Source organism: Pituophis catenifer, unplaced genomic scaffold (assembly GCF_029215685.1).
Source record: "Pituophis catenifer annectens isolate HBS135680 unplaced genomic scaffold, rPitCat1.0.hap2 SCAF_2, whole genome shotgun sequence".
In the NCBI taxonomy this organism is placed as follows: Eukaryota; Metazoa; Chordata; class Lepidosauria; order Squamata; family Colubridae; genus Pituophis; species Pituophis catenifer.
Window position 1 is genome coordinate 177,083,868 of NW_027256882.1, and position 19,676 is coordinate 177,103,543.

Here is a 19,676-nt window from a genome sequence, read left to right on the forward strand (position 1 = left end):
CATATTAATAGGGGGGAAATTCTCCAAATACTTACCTTCGGGTCAAGTTGGTTAAACTTTGAAGAACAAATGGGCAGAAGATATACAGTACATGACTACAGATATTCCTGCTGAAAAGTATGAATGCATTTGAAAATTAGCAAATGTGTGGGAGGGTTGTTGAATTCTTTTTAGTAACATGAAAACAGTCTTTTCTCTTGCCCTCTCTTATCACCTTTGGTCCCTGTGTTCCTCTTTTCCTTAGGATGCATGCCCAAATTTATAACAAAACAACAGAGTTGGAAGGGACCTTGGAGGTCTTCTAGTCCAATCCACTGCTAAGGCAGGAAACCCTATACCATTTCAGACAAATGGTTGTCCAATATCTTTTTATGACCATTGCAGCATCCCTCAATCCTATTCTCTTCCCTGTGCGAACTGCCTCTAATTCAGTTCTGCCCAGCTGCCTATCTTTACCCTTTTGACCACCCTGCACTCCACCTGACTACCCCCCTTGCTGCCCCTGGGTGACCTTCACCTTCTTCTTCCTCCTACTGCTGGCCTGGGATCCAGGTGCTGGGCAAGGGTATAGCCTTGGGATGGACCCAATGATTGTGGCAGAGTAGTGGAGTCTTGTCTGCTGAAGAGAGTGTGCAAGGCATGGCCAGCAGGGGGCAGCAGCACAGAATAGCAGAGTTAGGAGAGACATTGGAGCTCTTCTAGAACTCCAGTGGTCCCAACCTTTCTGGCTTTGCAGGCCAGCGGAGGCAGCAGGACGGGGAGAGGGGATGGTTCCACACTAGCAGCAGGTGAGCACAAATGGAGCTTCACACATGAACATTCCTGCTTGCCGCTTGCATGGCCTTGGTACTAAGCCATGGCCCACAGGTTGGGGACCCTTGTTCTAATTCAACCTCCTGCTGAAGCAAGAACTCCTATACAATTTCAAATGAGTTGTTGTCCAATCTCTTCTTAAAAACCTCCAGTATTGGAGCATCCACAACTTCTGGAGGCAAGTTGTTCCACTGATTAATTGTTCTCACTGTCAGGAAATTTCTCCTTAATTCTAGGTTGCTTCTGTCCTTGATTAGTTTCTATCCATGGCTTCTTGTCCTGCCTTCAGGAGCTTTGGAGAATACGTTGATCCCCACTTCTTTGTGGCAGCCTGTGAGATATTGGTACACTGCTATCATGTCACCCCTAGTCGTCCTTTTCATTAAACTAGACATACCCAATTCCTGCAACCGTTTTAGCTTCCAATCCCCTAGTCATCTTTGATGGTCTTTTCTGCACTCTTTCTAGAATCTCATCTTTTTTATATTGTGACTAAAACTGGATGCAATACTCCAAATTTTTATCAAGGCATTATAAAGTGGTATTAACACTGTGAGTGAACCAGTGGAGGAGGCAGGACAGCAGTGCAGGTGGAGGAGCCCCATCTTCCACCACCAGCATGAAGAGTGATAGGCCCTTTATAGACCATGGAGAGTGCAGCAAAATGGACCAGGGAGGGGCAGTGGTGGTAGTTCCTCGGGTAAATGCCATAGTTGTGGAATTGGGAAGTGCTCCCAATTCCCTTAGCTGGCTGAGATGGATACCATAATTGATGGTTTCAAAGGAGTTGAAAGATCAGGGAGGGCTCGGACACACATGCCACCCCTGTTTGAAGCCTGCCAGTAATTCATAAGTTTGATCAGTGTTGTGTCAGTATTATAACCTGGCCTGTAAGTTTTTTCTTTCTTCAGTGATTGTGTAGATGTCTCTTGTGCTACTTCATTTCTCAGTCTGGAGATTCTCTGGGATCCACATACATAGAAAATGCCTTGGCTCCAACTAAGGGGGCAAATGTCCATGTAGCAGGCTGGCAAGTGACAGATGCAGTGCATCTAATCATATGTAAGGCTTAAAGAGGTGCTAGGAATGAAGCACAAACTGGGGAGAGGGCTTGGCAGAAAATGCAATAGTGGGGAAGTGAGGGATAGTTGCAGGGAAAGTGCTGGAGTAACAGAGTAGTGAGATTGCAGCAAGTCTTGTGGTGGCATCAAACTGAGCACACATGAGCAAAGTGTTTGGTTGAACAGGTGATGGCAGAGGAAAGACCTGCCATTGATGAATCTGTTGGTGTAGCAATAGCATTTAGACTTACATACTGCTTCATGGTGCTTTATAGCTGTCTCTTAAGCGGTTTACAGAGCAGCAAATTGCCCTCAACAATTTGGGTCCTCATTTTACTGACCTTGGAAGGATAGAAGGCTGAATTAACCTTGAGCTCTATCAGGATCAAACTGCTGGCAATTGGCAGAATTAGCCTGCAACACTGCTTACCATGATGTAGCACTGGCAGGCCCAATTTGTCCACATTTTGGATCTTAGTCATGACAGTATCCATATAGGCATAGTCTGATCCATATAGGCATTGTCTTCTGTTCATTCTAAACAATGACTAAGGCCTCTGTTGAGCTGTGCAACAAAGCTTCAGGGACAACCCTCTGGACCCCCATAGCCCCCATCAAGTGCCTGGGTGGGCACCCTGAGCAAATAGGTACTTTTTCCCTGCATCAATGGATAACCACAGAAAATTTCAAGGCCAGCAGGGAGTGATCTGTCTATAACGAGGGACTGATGACAACATCCACAACTCTAGATCATGTTACTACAATTCCAAGAGAAAACCCAGATCTAGTATGTGATCTAGGCCATCAGTAACCTAGATTTAATCCATGGTATCTATGACATTCCAAGCTACCTCTAATTTTGAGCCCAGAGAAGACAGTTTGAAGTTCCCTAGAATCATAGGTCTAGGGAACTCTGGGAAAAACTTGGCCATAGCATTGAGTAGCTCAGGGAGGCAAGTAAAGTGGTTTTTTAAGATAAATAAGATTAGGAAAGAGACATTGCAAGAACTACTAGAATGCTACTTCAATGATATGGATTATAACAGAATTGTGAAGGCCTGACAAGAGTTTCTTTTCCTCTCCCTCTTATGCCAAAGAGAGTTAAGGTGGACCAATCATAAATTTCTTCCAGACCTCCTATCTTTCCAGGCTAAGCTGATGTGTTTGTGAACAGTTGTCATATACTTTCTTCTCTGTACTACTCTGCACTAATACATTTGCAGCTACCCATCTCAACCTTTAGGTTCACTTCACAAACAGGATCTCATTTCCATTGTCTCTGGAGCAGTATCCCTGGAAGCCACCAGTCTTTTTGGATGACAATAGCCATTTTCTGCCGCTACACCCTGATGCCAAATCCAGATGGGAATATTTCCAAAACAGGATATCCTTTCTCTACCAAATCAGCTTTAGTGATGCATATCAGATGGGTTTTCTCATCCAATGGTTAGATGATGAGAAGACCAACCTGGTATGCCTTACCAAAACTGGTATGATATCTTGGATAAAATCATGAAAGAGGTAGGCATTATTATATAAAGAAAGAAAATAAATGAACGAGGTAGGCATTATTACAGGCTGGCCTTGTATTATGTAACAGCAGCTGGAGGCCAGAGCCAGTGAAATTCTGATGACTAGGCCTCGGGGCTAAGTATGGGGGGCTAGCACTGCAACCAGGCATTGTGACTGCTTTAACCTGAGAGCACCCGACCCTCCCTCCTACCCTAAACCTCTGACATGGTCTCAATCAGTACTTTGTCCCAGGGCTTGAGAAAACAGCTGAATTTTCAATCACTTTCTGAACATCAGTGGTGGGGAAGCATATTGCTCTCTGGGGGGATGCTGTGACCAGTAGGCTTTCGGGGGTGGGAGGAATGCTGTGACCAATGACACACATCCAAAATAGCTGACTGTATCTGGCAGCAGAATGCTTCAGCAAATCATTCAACATCCAAAAATGTGGTTCAGCTGGTCCAGTTTACTACTTACATCCATACATGTAGTATCCCATCTGGAGGAGAGCCAGATACCAAGAAAGGACAAGTGACTCCAGCCTACACCCAATTTTTCTAAACAAAGATCACCAGTTCAATCCCATTTACTGCTCAGCCCTTCAGAGATGATGATATAACAAACCCAGGTTTTCTACTGTATATTTTTTCTATGGAGGGACGTTGTCTTCAGTTTGGGTCATCCTAAATTTATCTAACATACTTCAAAGCACTTTCCAATGCTTTGAAGTAACCTGCTTCTCTTCTGTATAGAGGCTCACAGCTTCTGATTCCAGTTTTTATAGGTTAAATCAGAAGCAAGAACTAAAGAGTTACGCAGCTGTGAAATGAGATGAGATCATCTCTGCTTCTGTATTTCTCAGGTGAAGGGAGTTTCTGAAGAGTTGACTTCTCAGCAAAATGTTTGCACAGACACACGAGACCTCTGTCTTTTACCACAAACCACAGTATGAAACTTATGAAGGCTGTGTGACATAATTACAATCTGGGGGAAGTATGCAAATATGCCAGCTTCAGAGCTTTGCTTTGGATTTCTGTCAATCTCTTGGTTTTAGCAGCAGAGTTTCATTTGCAGTTTCTGTAATAAGTAAAACATAGTTTTAAAAATAAAAGAAAAAGAAAAAGCAGAGGTTGCAGGGGAGAGGATTCTATCTCCTGACTTTTAATGTCATTACTGATATATTGCCACGGTGGCCTTTTGGTAAAGCTGTGTTTTTGAATATTGTACAAATCACATTCCCACATGCTGAAGGTAGAGTCTTTTTTGTATTGACCACAAATCACAATTTCATCGTGACAGTTGATTTCCATGTTTGTGGTTGAGTGCTGCAGGAACATCCAGAGTTTGAAATTGTTTACATTATTTCTTTGCATTTAAGAGAACTGATGACCAGTAAGGCAAATGGAGACTTGAATGAAAAGTAATTCTTCCACTTCCATAATATTAACCTTGGTGGCGCAGTGGTTAGAATGCAGTACTGCAGGCTACTTCTACTGGCTGCCAACCAGTTCGATTCTCACTGGCTCAAACCTTCCATCCTTCCAAGATCGGTAAAATAAGGACCCAGATTGTTGGGGGCAATATGCTGACTCTGTAAACCGCTTAGACAGGGCTGTAAAGCATTATGAAACGGTATATAAGTCTAAGTATTGTTGTTATTAGTTTAAATAGGGATATTTTTAATAAATGAAACAGGAAAATAATCCTTGAAATGAGCTCTTTTGTACTCTATTTCTTTTCCCCATAATCACCTCCATTTTCTGTATACTTCTATCAACAATGGGCAAACTTTTTATAATCATTTTGAAAGAACTCCACACTTTGTCTTTTCAGTCAGGTTCTTTCTACATCTTTATTTAAATCAAACAGATGCCCATGAAGGTATTTTTTTTAATTTCAGGAAAAGGTGGAAATTGCATAGTACCAAGTGTGGACCCTATGACATATAGGGTAAGATAAGGATATGCAACTTCACAATTGCCTCTTGGATGGTTTATCAGATTTGAAGCCTAGTCAGGTTGCAGCAAAATTTCTTCTTGTGTTTAATTTTGTTTTAAAGTTTTGAGTGTTATGCTCTGAGTCGCTACTCTGCATTCTAAAAAATCTTTCAGTTTTGAATTTGTGTTTCATGTGCAGATTTGTGAAGGTAAATCATGGACTGACACGGACTTTGGTTTTGATTACAACAATGACCCTCTGTTTCATTGGCTGTCACAATGAAGGAAACAACTTCTTCACCTTCATTCTTGTATAGTAACAATTGTTGACAATTTTCAACACTTGAAGCTTTCATCTTTGCATTCAGCATGCAAGGAACCATCTTGCTAAAGCTATCTGTTGTGGAAGAACATCTGTAATATGACCCACAAAATTCTGTGAAATGCCAAACTTGTCAGCAGTTTCCCTTAGAATTATCCATTCATTTTTCATAGTCGGTCCTTCAAGTATTTCTTCTATGAAATTAGTTGTTTGCTATCACAAGTTGTCCACTTCATTCTTGATCATACGCATCAGCTTTTCCCAGTTCATTGCTTTAAATGTATATTTTTGTGCAGCAATGCACAGTATTCATGACATCACCATAAATAACCTACATTTGGTGGTGAATTTCAGTTGGAAAGACTTCTTCAGTCAATTCAATCACAGCATGTTGCTAAAAGTACACCGATGTGTACCCACTGCAGGCTTCCCTTTCATAAAGAATAGCAATGCAACTTTTTTGAGAGCAACTCATCTTTTTTCACAGCAAATTTCCACCAAGAAATGAAAGAACAGATGCTAAAGAACATGTTACAGCTTCTATCACATCAGGACTGCCATCTATTGGTGATGTACAATATTGAAGACAGTACTTTTCATTCAATTCTCATAGATGTAAGGGAAGTGCTTTATGTACTCTCCATATGTCTTTCTCTCATCTAGCCTATTGTTGGTTTCTGTGTTTAAGAGACAAGGGATTTCTTCTCTTTTTTTTTTAACATGTAGTTTGGATAAAAGTGCAGTTTTCTTATCCTATGTATTGAGAAATCTATCTAGTACTTCAAATATTATATCTGTTCATTGATAGGTGGGCTAAATCTATATTCTGCATCCAAGTCAAATATATTATGAGCATTCTTCATTACGAATGAGACCTCCTGCTCACTATTGTTTAGTACTCTGCATATGTTCAGGAGCACATCTTCTAACAAGGGGTAATGCTGACTTCAAACAGGATTATGGGTTGAGACCAGCTTCCAAGCTATGAACTGGTAATCTGGAGTTAAGGATTACCAAAATAAACACAAAAATCCCAGGACTAGGGTGGCAAAATGCCCAGGATTTTCAATTGATTTTTTCAATTTTGACACTTGGCAAGCAGCTGCAAAATGCAGCTGAATGAGATAACATACCTCTTACTTTATTTTAAATTTCAAAAGCCAGGATTGGAAAAAATGGTCTCCTGTATGGAATTGTTCTTGGAAACTTTTGGAAAATGGCAAGTTCTGAAAACCCAAAATCTCTCAGAAGATAAGAGGCAGAGATCTTGGGAAGCCAGGAACAGAAAAGCCCGAGTACATATTTCTGTAAATGGATATAGTGATATGCTTATTCGTATCAAGGAACTAACAACCGTGAGTGAGGTTTGTGACTAATTAAAGAAACTTACCTATAAAAACTCTGTTTGTTCCATCTGCTTAATGAAAAACAATGTGCTGTTTAAGATGGCAAGATGACACAAGCATCTCAGACTATGTGAACCAAATGCTTGATCCAAGTAAAACTGTTTTAAAATAATGTGTATTGCAAGGTGAAGTTATATAGAAGTTGCTTCCCTTGTGATGTCTATGTCCCAATGTTTTAATATGCTGAAGCAAGCAACAGGAAAACCTACTTTGGATCAATATCCAAAATAGAGTACAGGAATCCCTAATATTTATTTATTTATTTATTTATTTTATTTTATTTTATTTTATTTTATTTTATTTTATTTTATTTTATTTTATTTTATTATTTTATTTTATTTTATTTTATTTTATTTTATTTTATTTTATTTTATTTTATTTTATTTTATTATTTTATTTTATTTTATTTTATTTTATTTTATTTTATTTTATTTTATTTATTTATGTAATTTATATGCCGCCCTTCTCCCGAAGGACTCAGGGCAGCTTACAAAGAAAACATTCAAAAATTCGAAAATTACATAAAAATTAAAATCCAATTAAAATTAATTAAAATTATTTCCAATATAAAAATCCCCCAACGGATCAGCCCATTTGATAAAAGAGACACGTCTTCAGTTTGCGGCGGAAGGAGAGGAGGTCGGGGGCTGTCCAAAGCCCGGTGGGCAAACCATTCCAAGGGCCGGTGCTCCCACGGAGAACGCTCTCTCCCTGGGGGCCGCCAGCTGACATTGTCTGGCTGACGGCACCCTGAGGAGGCCCGCTCTGTGGGAGTGCACAGGACGATGGGAGGATGGCAGGAGATGATCTTGCAAGTACCCCGGGCCTAAGCCATGTAGGGCTTTATAGGTGAGCACCAGCACCTTGAAACGGACCCGGAGGACCAGCGGCAGCCAGTGCAGCTCGCTCAGGAGAGGTGTCACATGGGAGTAATGAGAAGCCCCCGTAACAACCCGCGCGGCCGCATTCTGAACTAGCTGTAGCCTCCGGGTGCATCCCAAGGGCAGCCCCATGTAGAGGGCATTGCAGTAGTCCAACCGAGAAGTAACAAGGGTGTGAGTGACCGTGGCGAGGGCATCTTGGTCTAGGAAAGGGCGCAACTGGCTCACCAGGCATACTTGTGCGAAGGCCCCCCTGGTCACGGCCGTCAGATGATCTTCTAAAAATAGCCGTGAATCCAGGAGGACACCCAGATTGTGAACCCTTTCTGAGGGAGTGAGTACCTCCCCTCCTATCACAAGTGATGGGACCACTAGATCACGAGATGCCGACATCCACAGCCACTCAGTCTTGGATGGGTTGAGTCTGAGTCTGTTTCTTCCCATCCAGGCCCGCACCGCTTCCAGGCAGCAGACATCACGGAAAGGGCATCCCCAGGGTGGTCCGGGGTGGAGCTATAAAGCTGAGTATCATCAGCATATTGATGGTACTTCACCCCAAATCCACGAATGAGTTCACCCAGCGGCTTCATATAGATGTTAAAGAGCAGGGGGGAGAGAACCGACCCCTGAGGCACCTTACATGTGAGGGCCTTGGGGAGAATCTCTGTCCCCCTGTCCATACAAACTGCGAGTGGCCCGAGAGGTAGGAGGAGAACCACCGTAAAATGGTGCCTCCTAACCCCAACCCCCCGAGTCGCCGCAGTAGGATACCATGGTCGATGGTATCAAAAGCCGCTGAGAGGTCAAGAAGGACCAGGATGGAGGAGCAACCCCCATCCCTGGCCCGCCAGAGATCATTCACTAGGGTGACCAATGCCGTTTCTGTGCTGTAACCATATCTGAAACCCGATTGGTATGGGTCCAGGTAGTCCGTTTCCTCCAGGAACTGAGGGAGCTGCTGTGCCACCACAGACTCAACAACCTTCGCTATAAAGCGAAGGTTGGAGACTGGACGATAGTGTTCAGGGAGTCTGGATCCAGGGTGGGCTTCTTAATAGGAGAAATTATTTGAGATAATTTGAAAACTGGAGAAAAATCCTGCTTTATTTGCAACAGCAGATTACAGTTGAGGGTATTTTACCTGAAAAGGATCTAAAGCAGGGGTGTCAATCCGCAGCCCACGTGCCGGATGTGTCATGCGCTGGCCACGTTCTCCCCCATTTTAACAAAGGGGAAAAAGTCATGATAGGTCACATGACAACAATGTGACGCCACGAGTTTCACACCCCCGGTTTAAAGGGTCTACCCAGTGCTTTAAAGATGTGAATGGAGAGAGTTCGAGCCAAAATCAAGGGTTTTTCTCTCAAAGGAAGGAAAAATCATCAGGATGGGAAAAGGGTGAAGAAGAGAACAGAGCTAAACCTAAAGGGCAAAAAATAGTGCATTCTGTGAAAGAATTGTTCAGAGTAAGAAAAAAAATTCAGAGTAGTCTGAATTCAGTCTATTTACATAGAGGAGCAACTCATATGTTTTAAAATAAGGATTTTTTGTGACTCTTGAAACAAGCTGCAAAGGGCAGATACAGGAATAAATAGACAGCAAATAAGTTCACAAGAGATTAGGGAGGCTAATAAAATGTAGACTGATGAAAAGACAATTGCTTTACACATTGCACTGTACTCTCCAGATTTGAGCTCCAAATGATTGAGTGTTAATTATGCAGTCAGAAAGATACATAGAATTTAATTTTCTGATGGAAATTGCTCAATAAGAACAAGAGATGGGATCTGTTATTGAAAGGAATATTGTTAGAATCTAAACTTTTCAGAGTAATTCTCTGATAAGAGGCAACCAACTGAGCTTGAAAAGGAGGCAAGAGAAATTGCACTGAATCTTGCCATAGAAAACTAGAACATCGGAATATAGAGCAAATCAGGCAGATACAAAGGGAAGAATTGACCAACAGTTTTGAAACATGCACAACAAATGTGCTAATCTATGCTTCTCTGTACATTTATTTAGTAAATGTCTTTGAATCACAAATAAGAAAAAATACTGAAAGCACAGGAAATACTGCACCTTAGCAGTATTCTGAATAAGCAAATCTACACTGACCTCTTTCCTTCCCATTGAGTCAAATGGAGGAAACTGGGACTTTGTAATTTTCTTTAATGAAACACCTTGTTTTTGCTGTTTCTGTCTGAGAGGGCATAAAGATGAAGTATCACCAATCCAGACAATTTCTGGTTTATGTAGAAAACACTTTTAAGCTGTGGTGGCACCGTGGTTAGAATGCAGTACTCCAGGCTACTTCTGCTGACTGCCAGCTTCCAGAAGTTTGGCAGTTCAGTTCTCACTGGCTCAAGGTTGACTCAGCCTTCCATCCTTCCGAGGTCGGTAAAATGAGGACCCAAATTGTTGGAGGCAATATGCTGACTCTGTAAACCGCTTAGAGAGGGCTGTAAAGCACTGTGAAGTGGTATATGAGTCTAAGTGCTATTAAAATGCTATTGAAAGAAAGACAATTTATGTTCTGATAACAACTGAATTTTGAGTGAACTAATCTAATTATTTAAAGGAAAATGGGATTATTCATAAGACTTCTGTTCCCTTTGCAATAGAACAAAATGGATCAACAGAAAGAAAGTATCATTCTCTATAGCAGTATGCTAGTTGACTCAGGCCTGGATCAGAAATGGCAGTAAGAAACTATTTCTGCTATCTTCCAAACTGGCTAGTCATTAAAGCCAATTCTTGGTAGCTATGGTTCAACAGAAAATTTGGTTTAAATTTAATAATTTTAAGAATTATTTTTAAAAAATAGAATGTCTGGATCTACAGTATGTGGTTATATTTCTAAAGAGAAAAGAAGGAAATTGAAGTATAGTTGAACAAGAATAGGTATACAGCTGACACAAAAGAATATGGGGATCCTAGATCTGTCCACTGGAAGGTTTAAAATAATAAATGTGACTTACCGGTACTTTAATGAGAAAGTAAAGCCAGCTCGGAATTTGAACTTAGCAGCCACTAGTATGCAACACTACCACAATTGTTCCTTGCCTGTGGTTTCAAACCAGCACTACAGCCTGTTTCAGCACTAGTTGAGATGCAGTTCAGAGATATCTAACAAAGAGTCATGCCACTCCTCCCAGATAAACTCTTACTTATTGCCAAGAGAAAAGAAATGAAGAGGTAAAGACTTGGGGACTATCTAAAAACCGTCGATTCATGAAATTGGGAACTGGAAAGCAAGTGAAGAGATGGAATCTCTTTCCAAAAATAACATTTGGCAACTAGATAAATAACATTTAGTAACAAGAGCCAATTTGGTCTAATGGTTAAGGCACTGGTCTAGAAACCAGGAGACCATGAGTTCTAGTCCTGCCTTAGCATGAAAGCTGGCTGAGTGCTTTTGAGCCAGTTACTTTCTCTCAGTTCAACCCATATTACAAGGTGGTGGTTGTGGGGAAAATAGGAGGAGGAAGGAGTATTATGTAGAACAGAATAGAATAGAATAACAGAGTTGGAAGGGTACTTGTAGGTCATCTAGTCCAACCCCCCCACCCAAGCAGGAGACCCAACACCAGTGATGGCTAACCCTTTCTGGACCGAGTGCCCAAAGCACATTTGTGCCCCCGAGTGCCCAAAATGCAATGCTCGTACCCCCCGTGCATGCGCCCCACCCCCGCACGCGGCCCCATGCATGTGCTCCACCATATGTGCCCCACCCACTGTGCATGCACATGTGTCCCCACACACGCACCCCATCCCCATACATGTATGCGGCCCCACACATGCACCCCACCCCACACATGCGGCCCTCTGCACCCTGCGAAAGCGTGGCAGAGACCTGAAGATCAGGTGGCCAGCGGGAGGCACATGCACATGTGCAGGGGAGCTGAACTGGGGCGACAGCTCATGTGCCATCAGAGAAAGCGCTGCGTGCCACCTCTTGTCTTGCCTTCAGGTACCTTGGAAAATAGCTTGACCCCCTCCTCTCTGTGGTAGCCCCTCAAATATTAGAACACTGCTGTCATGTCTCCCCTGATCCTTCTCTTCACTAGACTAGCCATCCCCAGTTCCTGCAACCGTTCTTCATATGTTTTAGCCTCCAGTTCCTAATCATCTTTGTTGCTCTTCTCTGCACTCTTTCTAGAATCTCAACATCTTTTATATAGTGTGACCAAAACTGGATGCGATCTAGGTGTGGTCTTACTAAGGCTTTATAGAGTGGTATTAGTACCTCACGTGATCTTGATTGAATCCCTCTGTTAATGCAATTTAGGATTGCATTGGCATTTTTGGCTACCGCTGCACACTGTTGGGTCATGTTTAATTGGTTGTCCATTTAGACTCCCAAGATCCCTCTCAAAGTTATTGCTATTGAGCCAGGTTTCTCCCAATCTATATATATACTTTTGTTTTTTCTTGCCTAAATGTAAGACTTTACTTTTCTCTACATTGAGTTTCATTTTGTTAGTTAGGGCTCAGTGTTCAAGTCTGTCAAGATCCATCTGGATCTGGAGCCTATCATCTAGGCCGGTGTTGGCTATTCCTGCCAGCTTGGTATCATCTGCAGATTTGATAAATTCCCCTTTTATTCCCTCATCTAAGTCTAATGTACTAATGTACTAATTACATCTAATGTAATTTGCTGTCTTTAGTTATCAATAAAAATAATAAAGGCAAGATAATAATAAAAATGAAAAATACCTGCCAGGACAAAGCCAATCAATGCAGGTGACGCTTCAAGACCAAATGGAGAAGTATACCACTACAAAGCCAGATGGTTGGACTAAGGATAATCCCAAACTAGGAAGAGGGCTATGATGAACTTTCCCTCTGTTATGAAGCATACTTTTTTTTGTGTGTGTGTATTTGTCAAATTTAGATACCTCCCATCTCACTCACAGAGTGACTTTAGTCAGGATGCTCTTAGGCATAGCAGGAGGAGGAGCACGGATGGTGGCCAACTGGGTCTAAAGACTTACAGGGAGAATTAGAGATCCATATGGAACAGCCCCCAGAATTCTTTCAGAACCTGATGAGCAAACTACGGAAAAGCTTTTATGAACTAAAGCAGGTTGTCAGTGCCTGAAATGAGAAATTAAACCAAATGTTGCTTAAGGAAGGATTTGAACAAAGCAAGGCTGATCTTGCCTAAACTTGAGATTTATAAGTAATAAAGAACCTTTATCCTGAATTAACATTGATGGTTTAATAACTTTTAATGAGGATAAACAAGATAAGAAGATTCTGAAAGATTTGGCCAGGGAAGAGCTTGGTAGCATTTCCTGTTATAGCTTGAAAAAGATGAGTAAGAAAAATATCTCTTCAGACAGAAACAGAAAATTATGGTCGTTTTAAAATGTCTATGGCTGAGTAACCAATTCAGCCAACAACCTATGGCGGCTAAATTTCTAAAGGAAGAAGAGCAAACCTTATCTGGTAACGATATGTGCTTATATGTGCCAGCAATAACTTATAGCTTATATGTGTCAACAATAACTAGACCAAATTTGGGTACAGCAGTGTAAGTTACATATAAGAGTGCAGATAGTTCTTGACACTACAAACAGGATATACAAGAGTAAGGATTACAGTACTATCCTGTAGAACAAATTATTGCTAATGTGCCAGCCAAGCCACAACCACACAAGTAACACAAACAAGATAGAAATAGTGAATGTGTGTTCCAGATGATGAGAAGGGGTGTTGGAGATTGCATCATCTCTTTCCATCTATGAACCTTTGGACCACTAAAGTTAATGGCAAGAGATACAGTGATGAAGAAATATTAACAATTCAAATGGGTTCACAAACTTTTAAGCACCTTTGTGGGTAAGGGGAAGGTTTCTTTCATACTGTGTCTGTCATCCAGCCTTTAGGTCATAAAGTAAGACTCTTATGTTTAAGAAACTAGGAAACTATCGGTACTTGTTTTCTCCCTCTTGCCTGTTTCTCTCATGAAGCCATAGTTTAAAAAGAAGAGAGATATAGTATAGATAGAAATGCTATCCTGCATATATATTAATATGATGAATGTATATTACTATTTATTCATAGCTGTTCTTTGAATGGGACCTACTGCTAATTACTTGGCATTCTTTTAGTACTCAACACATGTTCAGAAGCACATCCTGAATTCCTATTAAAGAGTCCCAACTGAGTTCAAATCTTCCAATGAAATATATAAATAAATATTCTGTGTTTGGTCTAATATGTTTAAGCAATAAATTTAAGTACATTTGTCCACGTCTTTGATTATCAGGAACTTGTACATACCAGTCCTATTTTGTATTCCCAAGATGTCCTTTAGCACATGAAATACAAAATTATCAATGCTTTTATAAAGTTGATTAATAAGAAAACTTTAAATTGCAGAGAACAGAAGTGCCTATTGTGCAATACGTATTTGATACCTATTTGTCTTGGGGATCATATCAACAATTCATGTGTCTCCTAACAGCCAGTATTCACGAAGTCTTTTTGTTGCAGGTCAGGTGAAAATGAGCTACAAGTAGAGGACATAACTCAGTATATTTATTCTGAAGGTAAGTTGCTTGCTGGATCTTCTTTGCCTGGCATTTGAGGGCAAAGAAGAAAATGTCACTGTGATCGATACAGATGAAGTAAATAATTCCACTGAACATTTGAAGCTGCCTGCATTGGGACAGGATGCTGGACTAAATAAAGCCTTTGGGTTAGATCCAGGAGAGCTTTTATTTTGTTATATCTACTAAACTGGGAAAATATCTTCAATTCCCCTTCAAGAGTTTTTTAAAATTAGGAATGTTACAACAGATCGTCCATTCTCAGTTCCATTCAAATTTACATATGTACAGATGGATGCCGGAATGTAATTTTGCCAGCGGCATGGAATGCACTCAGAGTAGATAAACAGAAAGAGGAACAGTTAAAGTTAAACTGGGAGTATTAGTTCAACAACCATTGAGTTTAATATTTAATATAGATATGTACCAGCCACAAAAGAGAAAAGCTTGGAGACTAGAAAAGCAGCATTTGCCAAACATTCAAAGAATGTGTATTTAAACTGTATATGCCTTTGGATTTCAAACATGATCAATAGAAGCCAAATATTACATGATTAAAAACCTGCTTTAAAATTCATTAAAATATATGAAAAACTTAAAAAGAAACGGGAAGAATTGGGAACATGTAGAGAAGGAAAAGAGAAGAAATGAAATAAATGGTATGTAGTTCAGTGTGTTTTATATATATTCTAGAGTACCGAAAGATAATGACTCAATTTCCATAGTAGTCAAGAAGTTAAGAGTATGTCATTGGCCAGATTACTGTAATCCCCTAGGTTTTAGTTAATTCAAAGCAAGTGAATAGCCAATATCCAGGAAAAGACAATACTTGGGCTCCTGTATTTTCAATAACCCGGCATGAGGAAACCAAAATAGGTTTTGGTGCAGCAGACATGTATGTCGTGACAACTTCACACAAATGTTGTAGTTTCGTATCCTGATGTCTGGTGCAAGTATGTAAGTCATGTCATTTGTGTGATTAGCACTGTCTTCAAAATTAATCGCTCAGCTGTATCTTCCTCCAAGATATCAAAAGTGGAAGAAGGTTCCACAGTTGACAGTTTGCCCTTTTTCATGTGTGCAACCAGAGTTTGAACTCAACTGGAACTTCATAGGCTTAATGCTTTATCTCTACAAAAGAAATGGGTTGTCTAGTGGTTAAGGCACCAGACTAGAAAGGGGGAGACCATGAGTTCGAGTCCCATCTTAGCCATGAAAGCCTGATGTTGGGCCAACCACTCTCTCTCAGCCCAACCCCACTACACAGAGTGCTGTTCTAAATAGTTCAAGAAAGGAAGTGGGGGAACTCTCATCCTGTAAACATCGGCTAGGACTAGGCAACAGAACAGAGATAGTTCTAGGAAAGGATTGCAAGGAATAGTTACAGAGTTCAAGCACAATTAAGGCAGCATGGAATCCTACAAATGTTTTGGATATAGCACAACATTAGGATAATTTGATTGCTATATTGTTAAAGTTCTCAGTTGTAACAATTTAATGGCAGGCAAGCTAACAGCGTACCATTATAGTAAATTGGAAGTAGTTTGTATATACAATTGTAGCCAGTTGCTAAGACTTAAAGAGTTGAGAAATCAACTCTGTGCCTCGAAGAGAAACATAGATTTCTCTTTCTTGAAACTTATTTCGCTCCTTCCTCTTTTCTCTGTCCTTGTCTATCAAAGTGAACAACTAGAATCAATGGTATCAGCAGAAAAGTATACAGCATTGGGATCAGCAATTCAAAAGATGGTGGTGAGCTTAGAGTTCCCACAATACGTTTCACAGCCCTTGGTGAATGTGAAGCTGTTCTTCAGTTTGTTGTAATGAGAAACCTTATTGTAGTTTAATAATTAAACTTCTGGGGGAACAAATCACACAGCAGTTCCTTTGACTTGCTTCTTCTACGGTTTATTTTATTGTTGAAATCAAACCATTTTCAGTTTATTTTTTAATTTATTTTTAAAAAAAAAATAAACTGAAAGGTGTATCTTGTCAACAGAAAATGAACAGTAATTTAATATTCAAAATTTTCCTCTATTATATCTTGATCGCTTGGCAGACTACCCAAAAGTACAATAAACTTGAACAGTCAACTAAGGTATTTCTGGATTCTAGAACTATGTTTAATTTTGTGTTTTCTAAACTTGTATATTTTCATTTTATATCAGTTTATTCGAAGTCCTTTTGGAGTGGTACATATTTTAAAGATCTATATCTTTCCCTATATCTATATTTATTTAAAACATTACATATTTTAAAGATCTATATCTATATTTGATATATAGATATATTTGAACAAAATTATTCGTTGAAAATTAATATAATATTAAAATCCCATTGAAAATCATAAGAAGTGACAGTAGCAGTAGATGCATCAATTTTAATTTTTAATACAGGGTATTCCTTGACTTACAGCCATTTGTTTAGTGACTGTTTGAAGTTGCAACAGCACTGAAAAAAGTTTCTTATGACAGTTTTCACATTTACAATTGTTACAATATCCCCCTGGCCCCATGATCAAAATTTGGATGCTTGGCAAGTGGTATGCATTTATGACGGTTGCACTGTCCCGGAGTCATGTGACCTTCTGACAAGTAAAATAAGTGGTGAAGCCAGATTCACTTAACAACCATGTCACTAACTTAACAACTATAGTGATTCACTTAATTGGGGCAAGAAAAGTCATAAAATGCATTAAAACTCACTTAACTGTCTTCTCCTGCAGTTCTGAGAATGTGAGTTGCAAATAAATAGTTCTCCAGCACGCTGCTTGGAGAATCCAAAGCGAGGGTTATTCAACAGTCTAGCAGTCAGCACTGAGTGTATGTGTCTTTAAATTTTTTTAGGCACGCCCCCTTTGCTCATCTGAGCTTCAGTTTTTATTCACTCAGTCAGCAGTTCAGACTTTATTTTCATCTCTGGTGTCTAGACTACTGAATATCTTCGCTTTGGATTCTCTATTACTCTTTTTGAACTTAATTTTCTGGACTGTATCCGCAAGGGTGGTTCTCCTCTTCTCCCTTCTACAGTGTTATTTCAGGGTAAGTCCTTCCTGACTTTCCCTTTGCCTCCCTTTTGCCTGACAGAAGCTCTGCCTTGTCTAGGGCATCTTCTCTCGGAGATCTGCTTATGCTGGAATTGGTGCGGCTATGGAGTCCCTGCCCTGCTCTCAGAGGCACACTCGTTCCGGAGCCTGTGAGCCGCTTATTGAGTCCCTGCCCTGCTCTCAGTGGCATACTCCTTTGACTGCGGAGCTTGTCAGCTGCTTATTGAGTCCCTGCCCTGCTCCCAGTGGCATACTACTTCCCTCCGCTTCTATGATGCGCTGGGGCCACTTTTGAGTGTCCATGCACCTTCTATAGCCTGTGGGGAGGGCTGAACAGGCATTGCCTTTCTTCGTGCCATTTTTTCGGTCGCTTGTGAGGCCGCCATTACAGTGAGAGGCTGTTTGTCCGACCGGCGTTTTTCTGCCCGGCAACAACTCTGTGCATGCTCAGTGAGTCTCCCTGCCTATAATCTACCTGTCAACAGTTCCGAGCATGCGCAGTTTACTCCCTAGCGCTATTCTGCCCGGCAACAGCACCGTGGCTGCACAGTGAGCACCCCCGGGTGCCTTATCTGCCTCTCAACAGCGCTGCGGCTGTACGCTGCAGATTGTGACGTTGACTGCCAGCACAGGAGCTGTGATAGTACAGTGGTCTACGCACCCTGTTATTAACACAGCTGCCTGCAATTTACTGCTGGTTCGAATCTCTCCAAGGCTCAAGGTTGACTCAGCCTTCCATCCTTTCTAAGGTAGGTGAAATGAGGACCCAGTTTGTGGGGGCAATAAGCTGACTTTGTATAAATATACAAAAAAGTATGAAGGCTATTGCTTAATGCATTGTAAGCCGCCCTGAGTCTCCGGAGAAGGGCGGCATATAAATCAAATTTAAAAAAAAACAAAAAAAACACGTCACTACTATGCATTGAGGGCCTGTTTGCAGCTACACAGACCAAATGAGCCGCTCTAGAACCCTCCAGTGGCTAAGAGGCTGTTAGCTGGGCAATTCCAATCTGTCCCTAACAGACCTTCTGTGGCATTTCACCCATATTGCTACAGCCCCTATTCTCAGTGACTGCCTGGCAGGTCTGTCATTATCTTGGCACAGGATCACAGCAGCTGGTGCTGGATGGGGTGGGGTTGCTGCCCCAGTGCAGCCCACTCTGTAAAAAAAAAAAATCAAAACCATTATATCTGTATCTATATCTATATCTATATCTATATCTATATCTATATCTATATCTATATCTATATCTATATCTATATCTATCTATCTATCTATCTATCTATCCATCTATCTAAATAAATAAATAAATAAATAAATAAATACATATAAACACCTGCTTACCTGTTTCTCTTCGTGTCTTCAATGCTCCTCAGCATGGCTGACTGCGACCTCTCATCTGACCTGGAGCACAGCCCTGGGCCTTCTGAGGCTCCAGCTTCCCCAGGCCCTGCTAAGAAAAAGGCAAAGAAGCGGGTCAAGCACAGGACTACAACCGTTAAAGCTCCTTCAACGGGAAGTCGCAAATCCTTGTCGGCTGCCACCAAAGATGCCAACAGACATCATAGGGCGCTAGAACGCCAATTTGATTTGGCTCAGTGACAGGCACAGACGTCAGCCTCACATGCAACCTATCCAGCTGCCCATTCTATTGTGCCTTCTGTTCCCCATTCGGGGATCCCGCCCTCTGTGTGCCAGGGTCACGTCCCTGTGACCACCTCTTCTCCAATGCCGGAGGTGGTGATTCCTCCCACTGTCCACTCGCATGGCACGGCAGTTCCGGTGGATTTGTCTCATCCCCGACCTTCTGCTAAGTGCCCTCCTCCGGAGCCAACCTACACCCCCACAGCTGCCGGGCTCCGCCCTGGGGGACCTTCACATGTCATGCTTCCTTACCTCTCAGACTATATCTAAAACATTGGCAGCTAATGCTCATCAGCCTATGTCGTACAGGCCCGTGACTATGGCTGCTCCACCTCCTCCCCCGCCTCTGCCTCCTCCGCCTCCTCAGGTCTCTCACTATGATGATCCTGCGGACCACTATTCTTCTCAGCTGGACTCTGCACAAGCTGATGATTCCTCTCTGAAGGATGAGGAGGCCCAGAAGGACATGGAATTCTCCGACGATGAGGACCTTCTT

The 19,676-nt window shown here is 41.3% G+C and overlaps 1 protein-coding gene across 1 annotated transcript in view; it reads left to right on the top strand.

Annotated features, from left to right (window-relative positions):
• Window positions 1-19,676, top strand: part of PPP1R3F (protein phosphatase 1 regulatory subunit 3F) — a 44,446-nt gene that overhangs the window by 12,142 nt on the left and 12,628 nt on the right. Inside the window, exon 2 of the mRNA XM_070935203.1 lies at window positions 14,434-14,489. Coding sequence (XP_070791304.1) covers window positions 14,434-14,489 — 56 coding nt within the window. The remainder of the gene's footprint in view (window positions 1-14,433; window positions 14,490-19,676) is intronic.